The sequence below is a fragment of the Numenius arquata genome, chromosome 1 (genome assembly GCF_964106895.1).
Source record: "Numenius arquata chromosome 1, bNumArq3.hap1.1, whole genome shotgun sequence".
Lineage (NCBI taxonomy): Eukaryota > Metazoa > Chordata > Aves > Charadriiformes > Scolopacidae > Numenius > Numenius arquata.
The window spans coordinates 118,387,880-118,409,421 of NC_133576.1; the positions used below are offsets into that span (position 1 = coordinate 118,387,880).

The window sequence follows — 21,542 nt, forward strand, 5'->3', positions numbered from 1 at the left end:
GTAGGGCAGCATTTCCACCTCTAACCAATTATTTTTGACCTAAAGCAGGAACGCTTGGACCATAGCTCCTTAATGGATGAGCACATTATAGTATTACAGCCAAAGCTCACAGAGCATGCTGGCGGGGGGCCAGCACACACTCTCCCCCTCCACCCCCATTAAGCACGTTTCACAACCTGTACATGCTCCCTGCTACTATTTTCCCTCTCTGTTTCCTGCCTCAAATTGACTCAATAGTCCCCAGGACACGTGGCTACACCAGCCCCACACTACCCATTGCACGGTGCTGTACTCCAAGGCATGGAGCAGGCCAGGTCCATGTCATTCAGATCTTTTTTGATAACTTCCAAGTGTAAAACAGTTCCTATATATTCTTTACAATTACAGGAATTTCCAGAGTTCCTGTCTTAAAGTTAGTGTCGTCACCACCACCTCTTGAAAGACATGAGTCAGCCCAACTTGAATTTGTAATAACGTTGCCCCGATGCTGCTAGGAATTGATGGCCGCCCTAAAAAAAAGATAGGTGGTGAGAGAAATATTGTGCCTGATGTTAATCACTCTCAAAAATGGTCACCATCAGGGAGAGGATGGCTTCCTCTTGCTCCTAGTACTGGTGCAATTGCCAAATACTACCTCTGTAAACAAGAGTGTGATTGAGGCTGCCAGTGGCTTTGCCAAGAGGAATTGGATGGGATGTTACAGGAGGGAAAGATTGCAATGACCTCTGGCGTCACACAGGAGGGGATGAAAGGGAGGAGCTGAGATGATGAGTGGACAGAAGATGAGTATTTTTCCAACTGATCAAGGCTCTTCCACTGGTATTTGTCACTGTACTACAGTAACTGCAAATTGCAGAACTGCTTCCAGGATGGGGAATAAGATGATTTTGGACACAGGCTGGGTCTAGGGCTTTCATTTAGAACTGTCTATCATACAGAGAGTAAAATCTCCCCTCTGAATAAGGAGACAAATCCTTTACCTCAGCTCCTACACTCCACTATAAATCACTGGGGCGACGACAAAACCACTTTTCTTCTGAGTTCAGTAGTTTCAATAGGCAGGACTTTAGCTTGGAACTGGTTTGTAGTTTGATTTCAGTGAAATACATCAAGATGACATGAAGTACACTCTTACCCTGGAAACTTTTCCCCATCGATAGTTATAAATATACCACGCTATTGTGCTTGGCATGCTGCATGCTAATAGAGGTGAGGGCTCTGAAACTCATTAGGAAAGGGAGCGGGCTGCGGAGCAGAGTAAGGACAGTGTGAAGCTAAGGTTGATAACCATGGCCTTGTCCAGAATAGGCCATGGGAGTTTTCTTATCTCACTTTGGCAGGAGGTGCTGCTAGCTTCCTGTGCGAAATCAGGAGCATATGCTGCTTTCCTCTTGTTGTTTGGCTTCCTCCGCTACACAAGACGGTTCCCAGCACTGTGATTATCTTTGCATCTTCAAACATGGCACACTCCGCTTCCTCAAGGGCTTGAAGTATTCTTGAGAAGCAGGCTGGCTCCCCTCCCCCAGACCACTTCTCCAGGGCCCCCGCCGGTGCCAGCTCTGCACATCACAGACCTTTTATAAAGCTGAACTTACTTCTGGTTGCATAAACCTCTTCCCAGCCCCGCCAAAGATGTGTAAATCCCCGAAGTGGAGGGCGGTGAGCAGGTCTGCCGGGCAGGCAGGGGGGCTGCTGGCTTCCCCTGGAGTCCAGCCCCAGCCAAGCCACTCTCACCCCTCCTTCCCCCCGCGCTGGGCTTCTCTGGAAACCCACAGGAGAACTAACGGCTTCTGTTTTTACAAAGGAATAGCCTATCTCTGAGGCTCGTGACTCAAAAGGACGAAGGGTGCCTGCGCGTGTGGGTGTGTGTGCGTGCACGCAGGCAGCGTGCATGCGAGTGAGCACGCATTGCAGGCGCATGGAAAAAAACCACTTCGGGGTGAGAAACCTGATTGCTCCACTTCTCCCAGCGCTCGACTGAGGCAGCAGGGTCTGATCACCTTGCTCTGAGATCACATAATGTTTATAAAAACACACATTTGTACACACATCCCCCCCTTAGCATTTATTCTATAGAATATCTACACGTGCATAGTTGCACCCACAAAGTGGGGACGTGAAAGGATCCGCGGGGAGACAGGTCAAAGAAGTGCTTAGAAATGTGCTGGCAGATATTAGCTTGTTTATCCGTCTCTGTGCACACTGTGTGCTTTTTCATTAACCTGGTGGTAACCCTGCTGTAAGCTTTCCTGAAGATGCAAAGCAACAAGGCTCATCCCACAACAAAACATTTCAGGAATTTGTGCGACCTGGAGATATCTGGAGTAAGATTCAGATATCCAAAATTCAGTGGGATTTCCCTGCAAACATGGGCAATTCCTGCTACAGATAGGATATCCTTGCTACTTTATTGAGTGGATAGCTTGAAGTAACTTATAATTTCTCTAAAAAGCATAAAAATACATAGCTGATGTTATCTGAGGACACACGCAACAAAACATCAATTGAATTAATGGGAAGATGATTGTGTATTTTGGTCCCAGCCAGAGTAAATTTTCATATTTTCATTTTACTCTCTTTCCAAGCATCTGTACCTAACACAAATATTTGTTTGATGACTACATCTAAGTTCAGCAGAGCCTTTTCTCTTTCTATTATAAAAAGCCTGTTGTTAGGGCTGAAGTCAGGTTAGGAGGCAGGACTCTTAATTAATCCCACTTGACCCTTCCTCATCTCTACCCGATGCTGTTGGCTCAATCAGTGGCTTCAGGTGGCACCGTTGGCAGCAGCAAGAGGAAGGACGGCTGAGTACTAACCCCAGTAAACCAGCTCAGGAGGCTGGAGGTGGCTCGTGTCCTCTGTCCTTAAGCTGTGTTAGTGTATTTGAGGTTAAAGTGAGAGCATTTGGCAGATGAGGAGAGAAAGCATCTGGTTCTGCATCCAAAGGGATGACTCTGAGTCTTGTCCGAGACACTGCCTGGCAGCCGCGCTGCAGCTGATTTGCAAACATGTGCTGATCCAGCAGCCCGTGGAGCCGGGGTGGTGCATACGACAGTACTCACATCTCCTGCTGTGTGCCATGGGCTGTGGGATAGTGTATCCTCAGCTTGATTGTGACTCCTTTTTTATTAAAAACATGGACAACAGCTATTAAGTGCATTTGATTTTCTACTACAATTGCATTAACATTGTAATCGTCAGTTTGGAGATACTATGGTATGTGAAGTCAGTGGAGTCCACATATGTGCCTCCAGGGCTAATATTTAATCTAGTGTTTTACATGTGTTTTTCTTGTTATTGTGATGTTATTGTAATTAGGATGGTGGTTTGTATTTTGGTATTAATGAGTAATCAGCACCCCATTGTGCTAAGCATCAACAAAGACATAACACTGTCCTCACCTCTAAGACGTTGCAGCCTAAATATATAGACAGTCTTTTTCAAGCAATTATGAGGAAGAGTATAATAAGAACTAAGCCTGGAGGCTCCAGAGCTGCAAGAAAGGAGATTGGAGATGCCTTTCAGAGATGCATAAGCAGTTTTTGAATAAGCATTGTACTTTCTTTCTGTCCTTTACCAGAATATGTGTCTCTCTTTTATAGTAAAGAGCACAAATTTTCAACGTTGTGACAAAAAAAACATCAATTCATTCTCCGAGGAAAGGAAAAAAAATTAAAAATTGCATTTTAGTATGGATGAAATGATATCCAGTCACAAGGATGTGCTTTTGATACTGCTGTTTGTGTGCCTACAGTACTGGCATCATGAAATAAGTTCTGATATCTGCTATGGCATGGAAAGGTTCTCAATTTACCAACATTATCATGTCTTCTGTCTTCTACTCTTGTTACAAAACCAGACTTTTTAAAGCACTAAATGTGCAAAATAAATGGCATCTTCCTTTCTGAACAATTTTTAACCTTTTTTTTCCCCATCTGAATGCATCAACTGTCTTAATGCAGCTTTCATCCACTCTCAACAATAATCATGTATTAGAAGTTGGCTTTTAAACCAGAGTCTGGAAGAAATGGTTGTGCAGATAGGGCTTTCTTGCCATGCCATTGCTCCTTCTTATTTCTGAATTAATAACAATGGCCTGCTTCTGTATTTTGGTTTTTTCAGCTCATTGAGCCTCTCAATGCACGTTAAGAAATTTGGGCGGATGATCATATATCTGTGCTAATGATTGCAGCCTGAGTTAGTTTACATATCATCATTTCTTTAAACTGTAATATCTCCTAAGGCACTGGACAGTTTGACGCAAAGCTGTGCAATTAAAAACAATTATGTAAAGTTTGTGTACTATTGATATTATAAACAACACAAAGTTTAAGCAAGCTGCACAGTGAGCTGAAGGGAAACAAACCTCATTCTTTGGACAGGATTGCATCACAAACCGTTATCCAGTCACTGGGCTTTAAAGGTCATTTCTCCGAGCAACTGATATACATATCAGAACTATTTGATTACAGATACTACGGTTGTTACCTTTCAAATTCATGGCAGATCAAAGGAACATATCATATTTGAAAGAGCTTGACCCTGCTGAAGGGTTAAGCTCTACTGTTGAAACTGGAATTGAACAAGCAGCAAGTAAATTTTGGATGAAAAGCAAAAATAGATATTCTGAAAGAAGAATAGGGATAGACAGCATTTAAGAAGCATTCAAGAAGCATTCCAATGTGTTTATTTCCATGTGTACCAAATTAGGCTTTGGGAAACATATTAGCTCTACCATGACCACACCTGAATGTTCTGATTACAAGCCAATTTGTTGTGTAAGGCAAAAACATTTTTTTCTCTCAGATTTCCATTCATTAATGTGACTTTGATATATTTATTTTTTTTTTTCAGATTAAATGAACATTTAAATCCCTTTGGCAATTAGACATAGTTTTGTTTAACTATGTTTTTCTAATTTGCAGGATTATGGTTATTTTTACTGGATGTCTTATAATTATTGAACCCCAGTATTGATTTTTGCCATTTTGTGAACTGAACTAAAGAAAATATTCAGAAATGAGAACTTGCATCATTTTTCATGATAACAAAAAGAACCTGCACATAGTAAAATGGCATCAAATACCTTATGGAATGGATCTTAAAACCAATATAACTTGTTTTGAATTTAGGGCTGAAAATAGCATGAACTCATGTTTGAAGCCAAGCCTGAACCACGACAATGGCTGAAAACAGGAGCATTGGAAATGGAACATTGGTTTTGCACAGCCCTATAATTAGGCTCAGATTGTAAATTCTGACCTCCCAGGCACAGTGGGTTAAATGTTAACACTGACTCCAGAGAGCTGATATACAAGGAGTGGCTGTGGAAGCGGAGCCAATCATCAGGCTCCAGACCTCAAGATTTTATGAAGAGTAACTATACTTGCCTGGTCATCACAGCGCCTGCAGTTTCCCAGCCTGGTCACTGTTTCCAGCAGAATTGTTTTGACTTGTGGGTTAAATGTTTCAGTCTATCACCAAATAAATAGAACTTTATTTTTTGTTGTCTTCAGGCATGGCTTTTGCTCTTACACGGAAGGATCTTTCATCCTGAAAGCTGGCAGCAACGTAGGAAACAGGATCCAGACCATCACTGAGCGAACGGCTGTAATAGAGGGAAAAAATAAGGTATGATTCCTAGGATCAGATACTCTTTCTGTGTGACAGCTTGTGTTGAAAAGGCACTGTAAGATGCTGTTGAGGTTACAGTAAAAGAGCCAGAATTTTTATATTGTTTAGATTTGAAGAGCTGCATACATGCAAATAACTTTCATAATTGGTGTTTATCTGCTGAGATATAGAGATGTATTTATTTCTTTCTGCAGTCATATTAAGGTAAGTGACATGCCAGGAGAGTGTATCAGTGGGATTCATGGTATTTACTGGTCTGTAGTATCTTGGGGCATCTCAGGAGCACAGGGGCAGGGTTCCAGGCCATCTTTGCTTCATTTTGTGACATTGCACAATTTCCTGTTGTTTTTCCTATGAGAATTAAACAATTTACTCTCATTAGAGGATTTACTCACAGATGTGGTCCTAGACCGTTAGATGACCAGGTCCTTTCTTGCAATAAAAAATTTAAACGGCCAAATGAATCCAGATTACAGAAGCAAAGAGAACTCTCAGTCAGAGACAGCATGGTGGGATTCATCCCAACTGCATTAACTGCCTGAATGATAAGTGTCTAGTCCAAGTCAAACATCCCTTTATGGTCCATGAGGGGATGCAGGCACTTCTGCAGGATGAGTAGGCCTGTCATGTGTTGGTGTCTAATGTGGGAGAGAAAGCCAATGAGACTAATTTGCCAAGGGCCATGGAGGATTTTCCATCAATTAAAACCTTTTAATCAAGATGTTTTCCTAAAGGATGCCCTAGATTAGCTGCACTTCCCTGGGTTATACGTGGGACTGATTTGGTGTGGTTGTGTAGCCTGTGCTATGGAGGAGCTCAGGCAAAGATGCACAACACCATGTCACTGTCACAGCATCTGGTTTCACAGACTAGTTTTACTGGTGGCAGTAACGGCTGAAGAGATTATAGATTTTAAAGCCTACCTTGTTCTAGACCTGTCATTCCTAAGGACACTGAAAAGCTTTTTGTAATTCTAAGGTCACTAGGGATATAGGTCTCCTTTCCTTGATGGCTGCTTTCAGTGTTGTGCATGTGAAAGTGGATATAGACTGTGGTTACTCCATGTTAGGGCCCTTTCACACACCGCAGAATAAATAGCGCTTTGCATGCAGCCAAGAATCAGGCCTGGGACTGCGTTTTCTCCTGCTGTTGTATTATTTAGAAAGTACCACAGGTGTTCGTGGCGCCGTTCCAGCACATGGGAACAGGCTGCATCCCAGTGAGGCATTTGCTCTATTTAGCTGGCCATCTCTAAGTGTTTAAAGATCAAGACAGAGATGGGAGAAAACAGCTTCCTAGGGGAGACTATCATAGGAAAGCACATGAAAAATGAGATGTAAGGAGGGATTTGAAGGAGGAAAGGGAAATAATTTCAGGCACAGGAAGACACAGTCTATTCCAAAGGGGGAATGATGAACAAAAGATTATGAGAACCAGTTATTTTCCAGAAAGCATCTGGCCATGCTATGGGTGAAGTCCTACCTGTTCACAGGATGCAGAAGGATCTGTCTAAAGACTAGACCTCATTCTCCTTGTGTGCCATGCATTTTGGAGTCAGCGGAAGAGGAGTGGCTGAAATGTCAAAGCAACTTCCAGTCAACAAATAAATTCCTCCCCAGAGGAAGAAGCTAATAACGGGTCCTTGTGGCAGAACTGCAGGTTTCACTTGAAGTCTTTGGCAAGCAGTCCTTTTTTAAAACTGTGCCTAGAAATCAATCAAGGAATGGTCTTTGCATGTGTTACATGGAAAATTTTGCAGTGAAACTTTGTGGTTCTCCTTGGTATTCCTCGTCTTCATGCTGTTTAGTTTGACTAAGAAAGGTCTGCCTTGCACTGCTTTATTCGTCCTGGTCCCTATGGGGAAGTGGAGGTTAGTGAAACAATCTCTTTGCTCAGCTTTCTCACAGCTTTTCTAAGGTTTCTTCATTTCTGCTGCTCTTCCATAGCTTTTGAAGCACAGCTGGATTGCTATTGTAAGTAGAAAATGCTCTCTAAGCCTGGGTTCCCGGCCAAGCTGTGAGTTGCATGATTTGTGCAGACACAGCTGCTCTAGAGCATCCAGGTTGTTTTGTGTTGTTTTGCTTTGTTATGTTTTGTTTTGTTTTTCATGGGAATTTATAGCTTTTCACTCTTTGCAGTCCAAGAGCCATTCTTGGTCTCCCAGAGCAAGCTCAAAGGGACACGGTTCAGACAAAACCCTTCCTGAGCTGCCGGGATATTGTAAGATTGTTAATAGGACTGAGCTCTCTGAATGCAGCATGTCATCACAAGTGTCTGGCTCTGATGGACTGCTACTGTGAGCAGTTCTGCTACTGCAAACAACTATGAAGAGCTCTCTGAGGCACTTCCACATCAATGGAGTCCTGCTATCTAAACAGTGTCTACCCCACTTCCACATCCAAGCATAGCAAGCATGGTAAAAACAATCTCAAAGCTCAATGGAAACAATAAAGACGTAGGAGACAAAGCAGTAGGAAATGGATGAAGAAACTCAAAAGTTGCACATTTGGGTTAGCATGAAAGGAGAAATGGGGGTGACCACAGGATGAGATTATTGTAATCAAGGGAAGAGTTGCACAACCAACAGTCAAAAGGTTTCTTTTAGCAATCAAGGTAGCTGTTTTCACCTTGCTTAAAGACATTGTGCCAGTTCCACCCATTTCCTGTATGTGCAACATCTGAATCCCTCCAGTTTGGCTTTTCACTGCAGTAGGTTGATTGGTTGTTTGTTTGTCTGTGGTTATCAAGGTAGCCACAAGTATATTTCTAAAGTTAGAAAAACCTCAAACCCTGTGTCTGTACGGTTAAAGTAATGCAGGAAGCCTGTGCTACATTATTCTTCTGGTGACAGAGAAACCGTGACAACAACAGTGTTTTGGTAACATTTCCGTTGAAGCCTCTCTAAACGGACACTGAGAACCTTGAGTGGTGTAGTGTAAGAACTTTGTAGCATAAGCCGTAATATTTAATCATAAGACAACTCTTGAAGTGATTTGATTCCCCCACCCAACGTTTTCATTCTCATTTTGTTGGACATTTCAGTGACTTCCTACAAAGTTGGGTATTCTTAGGCTTATCATATAAACAGGTCACAGACACCCTCCTGTCATTCAGCTGCTAAAAACCATCACTTCTCAGTGTTCCCAGCTAAAGCTAACTGCTATGTATAACTCAGGGCTAATGCTGATTATTATTATCCTTAGCATGAGCAGTGTTCATTAAAATGTAAATCTGTGAATGACCTGCAGTAATGGGGTACAAAGAGCAGGTGTATTTATTGGTATCAGTGCATACATATCTGGTTTATGTTCTCTCCTATGTGTGCAAGCACACACTGGTTTATCAACAGCTTTGAAAGAAGAAGTCAGTACTCGTACAGGTGTACAAGGGACAGGGAGCTGCAGGAGAGGCGGGCAAAGATCCTGGGCATGGAGAATGCACAGAAGGTGAGTTCAGATGAGAGAGAGTAGAAGGTGTTGGCCAAGAAGAAAGGATGATAAATCCAAGAGAAGGACACAGTAGACCAGAGGGCAGTTGAGTGCAGGGAAAAGTTGGAGTGTGTGGAAAAAAAAAACCTTGTTTTTGGGAAATAACCTACTAGAGCCACATTCTGGAGAACCTGAAATGGGACAGAAAGTCCCTGACTGTCACATCCCTCTGCTGCTAGTAAATGTTGGGGTCCCACTGACGATAACAGGTACCATGAGAGCTGGGTCTGTGTCACATTGCATGCCACCAGGACCTGTGCATAAAGAACAGTAATGCATGAAGTTGTGGTTTATCATTCATATCTGTATGTGTATGTAGATATATATATGCCTATGGCCTTGTTTTCCACTGCATAAATACCTTACTGACACAAGTTTTTAGTGGTCCCATCTCCTGTGAGTGAATAAGCCACTTGACTTCAGGGAAAATGGACAGTAATGACCCCATAACAAGATTCTGCAAGACCAAAACTAGGCTCAGTCTTGTCCATCTCTGGTTTGGCTGGCAATGATGGGTTAACCTGGTAGGTGCTGATGGTAGACGGTATTAAAAACTGTGACTGTCCAACATAAAGGTGCAATGCAAGATAGTCAGAAGAGTCGATACCTCTTAGACATGACCAATAAGTTGTGACCATGCAAAACTGGATGGGTCCATCTCTCCTGCATCTTCCATGCCGAGCACTAAACCGTGTCCCCTCATTACTGATGAGATGAGGAAGCACGTGTCATGTCTGCTCTCAAGTCTGGCCCGTACATCTGTGCTGATTGGCCATCTGGACCCCAAAGCAGAAGAGAAAGCTGTTTAGCTAACTACAGCACCACTTATTTTGATCTTCTCCTCTACTCAACAGCTGGTTTTCATGAAATGCATGAGATCGCATGAGCTTTGAGTTGTCTGTCAATTTTGGTTGAAATTGGGCAACGGGTTCAAAAATTACTGAGAGGTGGATGCTGGCAGACAGATGGACAGGCTGGCAGACAGATGGACAGGCTGGACAGTGTGATCTCCCTAGGAAGCCAGGCTAAAGATAGCAGTGGGAACATAACTTGCCTCTCTTTCAGCACATCATAACTTCTGCTGGGGCCTTCCCGAGTAATACTGGAATCGCTGTCAACACTTTTAAGGAGATTGCTGGGAGGTGCCAGCTGAGCTAAGCCCTTGGTGAGATTAAAACCAGCAGAACTTGGCACCTGCCTCTACTGAGCTGCTGCTCCCTCTGGCTCCTGAGGTCGATCCCCTCCCTTGGTGTGCGAGGGAGGTGTGAATCGAGCACTACCTCGCTCTGCCTATAGCCGGGGAAGGAGAGCAGGGGGTGCCTGTGGTATAGCTATCTGTAGCATGGTCTCCTCACCAGTCAGCCAGCTGCATTCAGTCTCATGGCCTGTTTGAGCTGGACAACATGGGATACAGAGGGAAACCACAGCTCTAACAGCAGAGACTTGCCTGTCTGACCCTAGGGGGAACGGGGTGCTCTCCTGGCTGTGGTCATGTCCTGCTACTGAAGATATTTTGGTCTGTCTTCTGTGGTGGTCCTGAAGGTGAAGTGTATTGTCCAGATGTTTTGCACTGATGCTTCTTGCCAGCACATGAGACATGCAGATCATATGTCTTTGGCACAAGCAGAACAAGCCAATGGTCTGCTGCCAGTATTTCAACGTGGGTCTTCCTAAATAGTAATAGTCCTTTAGCCAAAGGTTTTATCCAAGGGGATGAGGAGAGCATATTTTCATTTATTTCATTTTTTTTTTTTAACAAATACATTTTCTTAAAAGCATAACGAGGAAGGAATAACAATATTTGGCAGACTTGCACTAACCTGCTCAATGCTGAAAGGACAGTATTTTGTTTTTTAAATGTATGGGCTGTTTAGAGAAGTCAGCACAGCAATCTCTGGATGGAGCATGTTTATTCCTGTGTCTGAAGAGGCCTCCTAGGAGTCAGGAAAGAGTCAATTTACCAACCACTTTCTGAAACCTCCTCTTGCTTTTCTGCCATCAGCTGGAGCAGTGGGAATCCACTATCTAAGCTACTTTGAGACAACAGAAATTCAAGCAGACCTTCCAGGGGAAAGATTGACCCACCCTGACTCCAAGCACAGCGATCATGGCAGTTGCTTTGCACCCTTTTTTTTTGCCCCCAGTCTTCTCCTCATCAGTTTCTACCATTAACAAATCTGTAAATTCCTCTTCCATCTCTCAGGATTTCTGCTTTATGCCTCTTTTATTTGCCAGCAGAAGCAGCAGCAGTATGGGATTTACTTCCCTTGCCCCTGGCTTTGAGATGAGCCTGGAGCATAGCGCTTCAGCTGAGATGACGGGTGCAGAAAGAAGGAATAAAGGATCAAAGCTTTGGTGGTAAATGGAGTTTGTGGACAAACGGTGCTCAAGATGCCAAGGACACCAGGAAGGATTTGCCCTGTTCTGTTTGATCATGGCAGCTGGATTCAGGCTTTCTGTGTATAACGTGGCTGCAAATCCAGGGCCTGAAACTCTCTGTTGCGAAGCCAGAAAAAACAAGGCTGCAAGAACTTTTTCTCTTGCTCCTTTCACAGCAATAGCTGTATAGAGGAACCATGTAGCACAGACTAATCTCAAACAGCCATGATTGCTCAATAAACAGCAGCATGCCAGGCTTAGTTTTGTACACACTTCTTCTCTGGTGGGTTTTGGTTGGCATCCACGATGCAGAACACAGACTGTACCACTGGAGGGCTCACAAACTATTTAAAGAGATGTTATCTTATCCTTATGACTAATTTATAAGCTAAAAGATTTATGCAGGGACATGTTGTCTCTAAAATATTCTATTCTGATGTAAAGGCAGTCTTGCTTTTTCCTAGACGCTATGGCTTTCTCCTGCCTTAGTCAAGTAAACACACCAATGACTGCTCTCTGGCACTAAGGCTTGTGTTCGTAACATTTATCTCCCTTACCCTCTAAAAGACACTGGTTGTGTGGAAGTTGCTTGTTGGGAGTGATCCTTGGCTGATGCTAGAGGAGTATTTGGGACAGTGCAAGTTGGTTAAAACTAAAACAACGCTGGGGAAAAGCATTCAGTTTAAATTACTGAATTTCAGTGCCAAGGGATGTTCTCTATGGTCATTTAATATGCAAGAAAAGGCATAATATATAACCACTCCAGTCAGTCACTACAGTCATACTGCTTAAGTGTAACTGTATGCACTGCCCTCAGTGTAATAAAAATAATAATCACATCATAATGGACTGGAGCATTAATTTTTTGGGTAGCGTGCACAATTTTTCATTAAAATCTAATACCTGATGATGTCAGGAAACAATATAGTTTTGTACTACAGAAAAATTTCCTAATCATTGGACTAATTGTGGGAGGAATAATTGACATGAATTTTTGAGGCTCAGAAATGTGCCTGTTCTGGATGTAGTATGATAAAGACAGGTGCCCTAGACTCAGAGAGTAAGAGCTTCATTCTCCTTCACTGTGCATTTTAGGTCACTGTTCCCACCTGGGTAAAGTTGCTATGAGCTAATACCAATAAACGCAAAAAATGCCAATTTTGTGGCGAAAAGTCTGGCATGGCAGAAGCAGTGTTTAACTACCCATGTTAGTCCTCTGGCAGATGCTATGGGACTTCCTTCTATTCTGAGTTAATGTTGATAAAACGGCTGCAGGAATCCTGCCGCTGGGCCCTGTGTCCACACTTTATAAAATTATGTTTAAAAACTGGAAGGAATTCAAAGAGAATGACAAAATATAGACAGGGCTGGACCCACGCTTTATAATTAGGAATTAGTAGAGGTCAGCCTACTGAATTTAGCAAAACAGGATGATTTTTTTTTTTAAGGGCTGTAATTATCTATCTGGCATTACTGAGCCTCTTTCACCTCACAGAAAAGCCAAAAAGGTAGGTTAGAAAAATTCTAGCGGGAAATGAGATGTAGTTTATTAGCATTCAGGTAGCTGACCATTGAAACAGCTTAGCAGGGTAGAGGTGCTGTTAGCATCAGTTGTAGTCTTGAATTTGCCATAGGGTAGTTTTCTAAAACAAATAAGCCAAAATCAAACAACTCGGATCCACTGTGTTTGCTCGAGGAGTAGGAAAAGTAATAGACTCTTGCTACTAAGGAATGTTTTGGGAAACCAGAAGATCTATATTATTTAGGGTTCAACAAGGAGTTTGGGTATAGCCATGAAGTCTCTGAGCAGGAGACAGAAGCTGTGCAAATGTTCAGCCAGTGTTTATGTAGAAATGTAGATAACTGGTCTTTATTTATTACTGACTCTCCTTCTTGTGCTTGTATCTGGGCTCCAACAATCAGGCAGACTTAAAAGAATGTATTAATTGCACGAAAATTATTTTGAAGGTTTTTAGAAAAGCCAAGTAATTCCAAACAACAGGATTCTGTGGCCACACAATTTCCTTTCGTCACTGTCCCAGCTCTGCCTGTAACTCCAGCCAACACGTTTTACAGAAGAAGTAAAATGGAGACAGAAAAAACAAAATAAAGCTACTAAGTTGTATCTAAGAGCATGTCCCACTGCTGAGCTCCATGTGGGCCCCATGTCTCAGCTCTATATCAGAATGACACATCAGTTGTTTCTGCATAACTTTCTTCTTTCACGTAGTGCCCAAGCCATTAGACCATGGCTTTCCATCACCATGAAGGTATAAGTCTTATTACAATAATTTTTATTTTTCTAAAGGCTCATCAAGTGTTGTTGGTCCCTGGCCTTCCAAGGTCTCATCTTGCAAGTCATATCACTTTGTGAAAGTATTCAGTGTGCTGAACCTCTTGATATGGGGATAGAATATGATGTGAACAAACCAAACATATCATTATTTAATAATAGAAATATTAAGTCCAAGAAGAGGAAATAATCCAAAAGAGGATGAGTGAACATCTCTTTTACCTCTGTCTTTTCTTACCCGATGCTTACTTAAGAAAATGAAAGAGAAATAAAATAATATTTTCCCAGCATTATCCAAGTGCCTGAGGCCTTCCTCACCTATTCCCGTTGCAGTCTGGCTGCCCTAAGACTGCTCATCTCCTCGGGTGAACCACGTTGTGTCATGTTTCATGTTTTGTAGCTTATCATTACATCAGCCGCAAGAGAGAAATCAACCTGAAAGACACATTCAAAGATTATTTGCTCTGATAATACAAGAGTCTCCCAAGGAGCTTGTTTTCTGCTATTCTTCCATTCTTTCCAAAACTGTATATGATGATATCTCCTTTAAACAGCCCCAGTGGTGCCTGTCACTGAACGGAGAGACTGAATCATGGGACTGTCAATGGTGACTTAGGAAAAAGAGAAGGGAAGCTTTAACTGAGCTCCTGATGCAATGAGAGCTAAAACTCCTCTTTCTTTTGCAGACTGCTAGCACTCTCGTTGTAGCTGAAGCCAAATCTTCCGGAATCTACAGCTGTGTGGCATCCAATAAAGTGGGAAAAGCTGAAAGAAATGTCAGCTTTATTGTAACAGGTAAGATCTAGTCCCCATTAGAGCCAAATGTGTTTCCTGGTCCTGAGATTATAACTGTTAGGCTGTTGTGGCTTTTTCATACACCACAGTTTCAGAATTGTTGTAATGTGTGCACCTGTAAACTGATACCGTACTTTTGGGTGATCCTAGAAGGGTTTTTCACAGCAGCTGGTCTGGATTTCTAAGAAAGACACCAAATTTGGTGAATGACTCATCCCTCCATCAAATATCCTACCATGACACAAATTGCTCACAAATACAGCAACCTGTAATTTCCCCTTTTAAATCACCTATCCTCTGCAATCATTCCATACATGGCATTATACTGTATTTTCATACACCAGTAAGCCAGTTTCGTGTGTGACACTGATGGTGTCTATAGCCTCATCCAGCTGCCAACCAGGAGATTTCATAATGTAGTGCCCAGAGCAGTGCCAGCATCTGTAGGCAGCGTGGTGCTGGAGGAGAGAGCTTGGGATGCCTGGGCAGCTCCTCACAGCTCTCAGGGATTATGGCAAATCATAGGTAGAAAAGTGACAGGATACAAACTGCGGAGTTTTGTTCCCTCTTCTGAGATGAACAACCCTGGATGTCATTTTGGCCATGGCACTGAGAAGACTGATTGTGTCAGCTGCACATAGGAGTATGTTTCCAGTTACTTTTCTGTTATTAGATGTATGCAAGTGTTTGCAGGTTCAGAAATGAATGCTCAAATACTTGATTTCAGGAATTACGGAAAAAAACACAATGAGATTTTGAGAATAACCAATGCAATATTTAGCAACGTAGTGTCTGCAGATGCCATAGCAAAGAATTTGTTTTCTGGTGAAAGATGTTATTTTGGTTTTGTGAACAAAGTGGTAGTTCATAGAGCACTTAGGTTGATGTCGACTTACAGTCTAGGTCATTAAAGACAAGCAATTCATTCCGAAATATGGGAAAAGACAAAAAGACATTCCAATACTTTAATCCCAAAATCATAATCTTGAAGCTGAAGAGGAAAAATTATTTTAATGTATCCCATTTATTTTTTGTTGTTTCTCTTATCTGTTTCTGTTTTCAGTCTCTCGCTTATCATTCTGATGAGTGATTTCAGTGAAATTCATTCTGCTACTATACTGAGAGATAACAAAAAAGAGTAGACACACACTCACTAGGTTTGGTTAAAAAAAAAGTCTTCTTTGAAAAATGTCCCCTTTACAATTTTGTGGACCAAAATTTTTATTTTTTTAAACATTCTGACTAGTTGTAGTAATACACTTCCACATTTAGAAAGTACTGCTTATATATAATATAGGAAACTGGTAACAAGCATGAGAAGTAGTTATTGAAGTGTAAACAGATAAGTGACACATACACAGTTTGTTAAAACAGAAAAACAAGAAGAACATCTCCATGTTCTGTTAATGGATGTGACAAGAACTTTTGCCACCTTGAAGATGTCTGCTGTCCCCACTCTCAAGTCACAGTTTTGCTTTTATCCCTATCCTTACATTGTATCTGTTTGGACCGAAAACTAAACACCACCACATAGTTCTTCACAAATTAATGTGCCAGCGGAGCTGTATTCTCATCTTTATGTGGGGACTTCACATGTAGCTTTGAGCAGTCACTGAGAGTCGCTCACTGAGGCTGTTGCTCTTTTAATGTGCAAGATGCCAAATCTGGCCTTCTCTAGCTCTTAGTCCTCAGTCTTCAAGATGTCCACGGAAGATCCTGAAACCAAATGAAGTTTGATGGGCCCCATTCACTGTACCCAAATCTCTCTTTCAAAGTTTTGGTGACAGTTTCAGATATTTTAGTGCTGTGACATGGAGGAGTTTCCCTACTTAGATCTCGCATTCTTAGATCTCGACCAGTGATAGAAGGAAATCCTTCTCCTTGATACCAAATCTTGCATGAGAACATGCAGAATATTATTAATTTCCTTTGAAGACTCTTGTATTGGCTGGTGTTCAGAAAGAGGAGTGTCTTCTTTATTATGGCTTGGAAATTCTTAATATCTTGACTAGTAACAAACTTTCTATATAGGGTGGTGAAGTTGAAATGCATTTGTCCTTTGATTTCCTGGAGCTGAGCACTTCAGTTGTGTGACATGAAAAGTCCTGATCATCCACTGACACTCAGTGGCACTGATTGAAGGCAGTTTGTTTAAACAATATTGCTGTTTTGTCCTTACAAAAATCAAGTTAGGCTCATTCTTCTATTTGCGCACATAGTGCATCAGTCGGGCTCGCATGGTATAGTCATAATTCTCCTCCATCAGGCTGAGACCAAACTGCTGTGGCTGGGTAACAGCCTGTGTTTCACGTCAATGAAACAAATGCATCCAGCATTTGTTGAAAAACACATTAAGGGAACAAAAAAATGAGATCCCTAACGGCTGATGGATGTGAACAGGACACTGCAAAGTATTTCCTTCTGATGAGTCCAAAACCAATACTTCAGGTCTCGTGTGACAGTTTGGGGCTAGTTTATCTTATGTTGTTGGGTCTGCTGGCGCCATATGAAGCTAGCCTGAACCACACAAAAGTGTAAGAGAAGTGTCTAAGCAGGAGAAGGTGATCCCTTGATCCCATGTAGGAGGAGGAGCTGCTGCCCTCTGTAAAAGGGGCAAGCCAGAAAGGACTCCAAAGTGCAGATGGAGACAAAGCCTGTCCTGAACAGGAAGAATCCCTTTCCATGGAGGCAATGTCCTTCAGTCTTGTCCTGGGCATTAGAAAACACGTGCTCCAGTGAAGCAGTCGTGGTGGTGTGAGAAGTCTCTTTTCTATAGGCAGAAACCATTGGGAAGGTGGTGGGAAGGCAGAGATTGTCCCAGCAACCCTAGTTTGGCAGTGGCATGTTCCACTCTTTCCAGGAAAGGTAGATCTGAGGCAATAAATGCAAGAAGGTATAGCAGAGATGACCCAGTAAGAACAGGCCCTTTCTTAAATTATTGTAAATCTCATTATTTCTGGGCTTGAAGTGCAACTTGCATATATGTTTCTGGGAGGTTTGAGAGTGGTATAGTTTTATACCTGGTGCCTGAGGGTGTGGGGCATGAAGTCCAAGGGCTCTGCCATAGTTTTCCTTTCCTATGGCTTCTGTCAGATGGACATTTCTGGGGTGTTGTCACACTGACTTATTTCTAAAAGCAAATCTTTGTTCAGGGCACAAAAGTAGCTGTGAGACTTATATAAAAGCGATGCGGAAAGGTGATTTCTGAAGGGTCTCCTGCTCACTGATACAGAAACAGTCTCTGTAACAACACCTTTATGCCAAATTTAACTGGGGTAGCCCCCTTCCCTCCAGCCTGCCCCTTTCCCTACATTTTGGGCTGTTTTGCTGGCACACAGCAGGCCCATGGGTGTGTTTGCAATTACAGAGGGTGAAACAGGAACAGCTCTGCCTTATCTCCCTGGTTTCCCAATGTCACTAAGCGCATTTTATTTTGAGATTCCTGATGGTGCTTGGCAAAGATAAACAAAATCTTCCATCAGGAAACCTGGGAGCTATTTCCACAGGAAGCTTCAAATCACTAAAGTAAATAAAACCCTTTTACATTATTCCCAGCCACGTTATTTAGCTAGCCTGAGTCTGTAACAATTGGTGGTAGGTGTCATATATTAGGGGGCTCGAACCCTTTAAACAAATTATTCTCTTGGAATCCTGTGCTTTTTGCTTTTGTCCCTAGATTTTTCAGAAAATAGTCTTTCTTCATAGAAGACACATCTAGGAAGAGCTCCAGACCTGACAACATGGAAGTAGTTGCAACTATATTATTCTGCTGGCACGTTATCCTTTTACGTTAAAAATAGCTCATTTGTTTCAGTCCCAGGGGATCTTTAGTTTCATCTTAAGAGTTTTGCTTGGCTCTTCCTAGCATTTGCTGAGTACTGGCATTGCAAGAGCCAAAAATGTGCAGTATTTCAGACCTGTACCCTGGCTTTCCCAAAACATATCAGTACAATTTGAGACGTACTGTGAGTAAGATGCAGCAATTTCTTTCATCCAAATACTTACTCATGATCAAAAATTTGGACCTTTGATTGGATTTAAGTGTATCTGAATTCAATGCTGTTTAACAAAATTAATCACAGGATTAATTTCATCTAACTTAAGCCTTAAAGTTAGGTATCTAAGCCTAAGCTGGTCATGTAGGATCTCTTCACGATTAAATGTAAGGGATCGGGATCTCTGGAACTGGATTCATCTTAAGGCGACGGGTTGCATTGCCCTCTGTCACTCCATGGGCTGTAAACTTTTGCCCATACACAAACCAATTATATTCAGGTAGAAGTCTGCATTTTGATGGCTTAGGCTAAATACGCTGTAACCCCTGTAGCGAAAGGTTTAATCTTAGTAGCACTTCCAGTCAACACGTTCTTAAGTGAGACCAGAATCTGGCACCATGCACCCTTACATATCAAAAAGAATGCTGGTGATAGTCACTCATAGATGAGTTCACTAAATATAGTTTTCCTTATAGTTTTGTCTGCTGTAGAGAGGAAAAAAGGGGATCCCAATGACATATAAGAGGAAGAAGTCAACACACAGGTTTTAATATCCAGTCTAGTATGTTAGTGTCTCTACCGCCATTATGTTGATCTTTGGACTACACAGCTGAACTACAGCTGGTGACGGGCACCCACTTTGCTCTCACTCCAAGGGCACAAGGAGTTCAACAGAAATCAGGCCTCTCCCTGGAAGCCATCTACAGTCAGAAGAAATTTCAGTCCAGCACTTGCAGGAGCTCATTTACCCTGTATTTAACACTCAGGGATAAGTGTGGAAAGAGGATATTAAGGGGAGCGACTGATGCCAGAGTTTCAACAGGCAGAACTTTGTTTGAAGGGCAGTGGTGAGCAGGTTGTGTTCGTGGTTCCCCTGAGGAGGCAAGGCAGCTCAGTTTGTATTGTGGGGATTTAGGGAGGAGCTTCCTGATGGAACGGTCAATTGATGAAAAGGTTACAGAAAGGTGTGGGGTACTATTCACTGGAGACCAACTCTTTAAGTGCCCCTGCTGCTGTGACATTAAACCTGAAGCAACATTGGTAAGCATGGAACTGAATGAAAGATGGCATTGAGTTGTTCATACTCTAAGAGACAAGAAAAGAAGGCATAATTCTCCCTCATGAAAGACAAAACCATTCTTATGGTTTTGAGTCAAGTTCACAGCCAAGTGCCGTAGCAATTCACAGCAATTTAGCAGTGAAAGAACAATTGTAAATGGCCAAAGTTGATGTCACTTGACTGGGAAGAAGGAAATGACTTTATCAGAATATTGGCTACAAATAAACGCAGAGAGGTTGTATTCTAGGAGTAAAACTTGGAAGTGCTTTCTCTCAGGAACTTTCACTGAGGCCAGTGGCGTAATTCTCCCTCGCTGGAGGGATGAGCCCCAGGTGGAGGCAGTTGGTGCTGTCACGGGTCTTCGTGGCTCCCCAGGTGGAGGAAACTGCAGTAACCTTACAATGAACTGCAAATATGGCTTTTTCAAGTATGAATATATACATCAGTGGCTAAATTATCCCTGCCTAAACTATCTGACATGAAAAATCCTTGTATAAACTTGGGACTTAGTAAGTAAATGTTTAGTGCAGTGATCCTTCATGTCTCTCAGGTGGAAATATTGTTCACTTATGTTTAGTGCCCAGCAGCCTGAATGGAGCGAACCTACTGCTGCCCGCACACAGCTGGCCACCCAGGCCAGCAGATACTGTTTCTGCCTCCCTTTTGGGTGTCTGACAAACTTTAAATGAACGGCAGGCAAATATCTCTGTTCCAAGGGAAATCTCAGGCATGTAATCACAGATTCAGTATTTTCAAATCTCAGGATTTGAAACACTTTGAAGAAAGAGACATAATTTGTCTGAATACTCATGAATAGCAAGAAAACAATATAACCAAGAATGATGAGCTGCAGTATTTTTCTACTGTCCCCTTGAGATTCATTTTCTCTCACACAGCTCACACTGGAACTGAGATCAGAATTTTCCTCCTTTTTCATAGTCCCACTGTGCTGTCTTTAAATAATTCTGCTTTTGGTACCTTGCCCTAGTCTGTCTTAACTTGGCATAACATTTATACAAACTCATTACTTCCAAGAGCAGCTTCAGTTTACACCAACTGATGTCTGAGCCGAAGTGTCTCGCAGCTCCAAGACAAATTATAAGAATAGCTGGAGCATAGCACACGAAACGAAAGATTAGAGACTTCAGCAGGAAGACAACGGCATTGATTAGTTCAAAGGCTTCCTGATAAAGGGGAAAATATACGCCGTGTTAATTTTGGCTCATTCATTTCATATAAACTAAAAAGTGTTCTTGGTTTTTGACAGATGTACCAAGTGGATTCCATATTAGTTTGGAAAAAATGCCCATTGAAGGAGAGAATTTGATCTTGTCCTGTTCGGCCAACAAGTTCCTGTACAAAGACATTGCTTGGATTTTACCGAGGACAGTCAACAACCAAACGAAAGTAAGAAGATCTCTCAACAAGGAGTACTCCATCACCCTCACTCTGACCATCAAGAATGTTTCCCTGGCACACTCAGGCACCTATGCCTGCCGAGCAAGGAACATATACACGGGGAAAGAAGTGCTTCACAAGAAAGACGTTACAATCAGAGGTGAGCACTGCAACAAAAAGGCTGTTTACTCTCGGATCCTCAAATATAAAAGCACAAGGAGTGATTGTACAACACAAAGCAATGTAAAACATTAAAGGACTCATTAAACAGTCACAGGTGTCTCATATCATCTTGATTTTTTATTACTGTTGCTACCTTTCAGGCCCTGAGGTGGTGCACATTCCCCCATGGGTTGGACATAGGAGGAATAGCAAACAAAATCGTAACACGTGAGCTTCCAGTTGAGTTCAGACGGGTGTTTTCTGCTTTGACAAGGCACGTGGAAGCTGGGGTTTGGAAGATCCCCTGTGCTACATTTTGCATGTTGTTATTTTTTCGC

The 21,542-nt window shown here is 42.3% G+C and overlaps 1 protein-coding gene across 1 annotated transcript in view; it reads left to right on the forward strand.

Moving 5' to 3' along the window:
- The window catches only part of FLT1 (fms related receptor tyrosine kinase 1), a 96,741-nt gene that overhangs the window by 32,156 nt on the left and 43,043 nt on the right, over nucleotides 1-21,542 (forward strand). Inside the window, exons 9-11 of the mRNA XM_074147776.1 lie at nucleotides 5,517-5,631; nucleotides 14,481-14,589; nucleotides 20,912-21,202. Of these exons, the coding sequence (XP_074003877.1) occupies nucleotides 5,517-5,631; nucleotides 14,481-14,589; nucleotides 20,912-21,202 (515 nt within the window). The remainder of the gene's footprint in view (nucleotides 1-5,516; nucleotides 5,632-14,480; nucleotides 14,590-20,911; nucleotides 21,203-21,542) is intronic.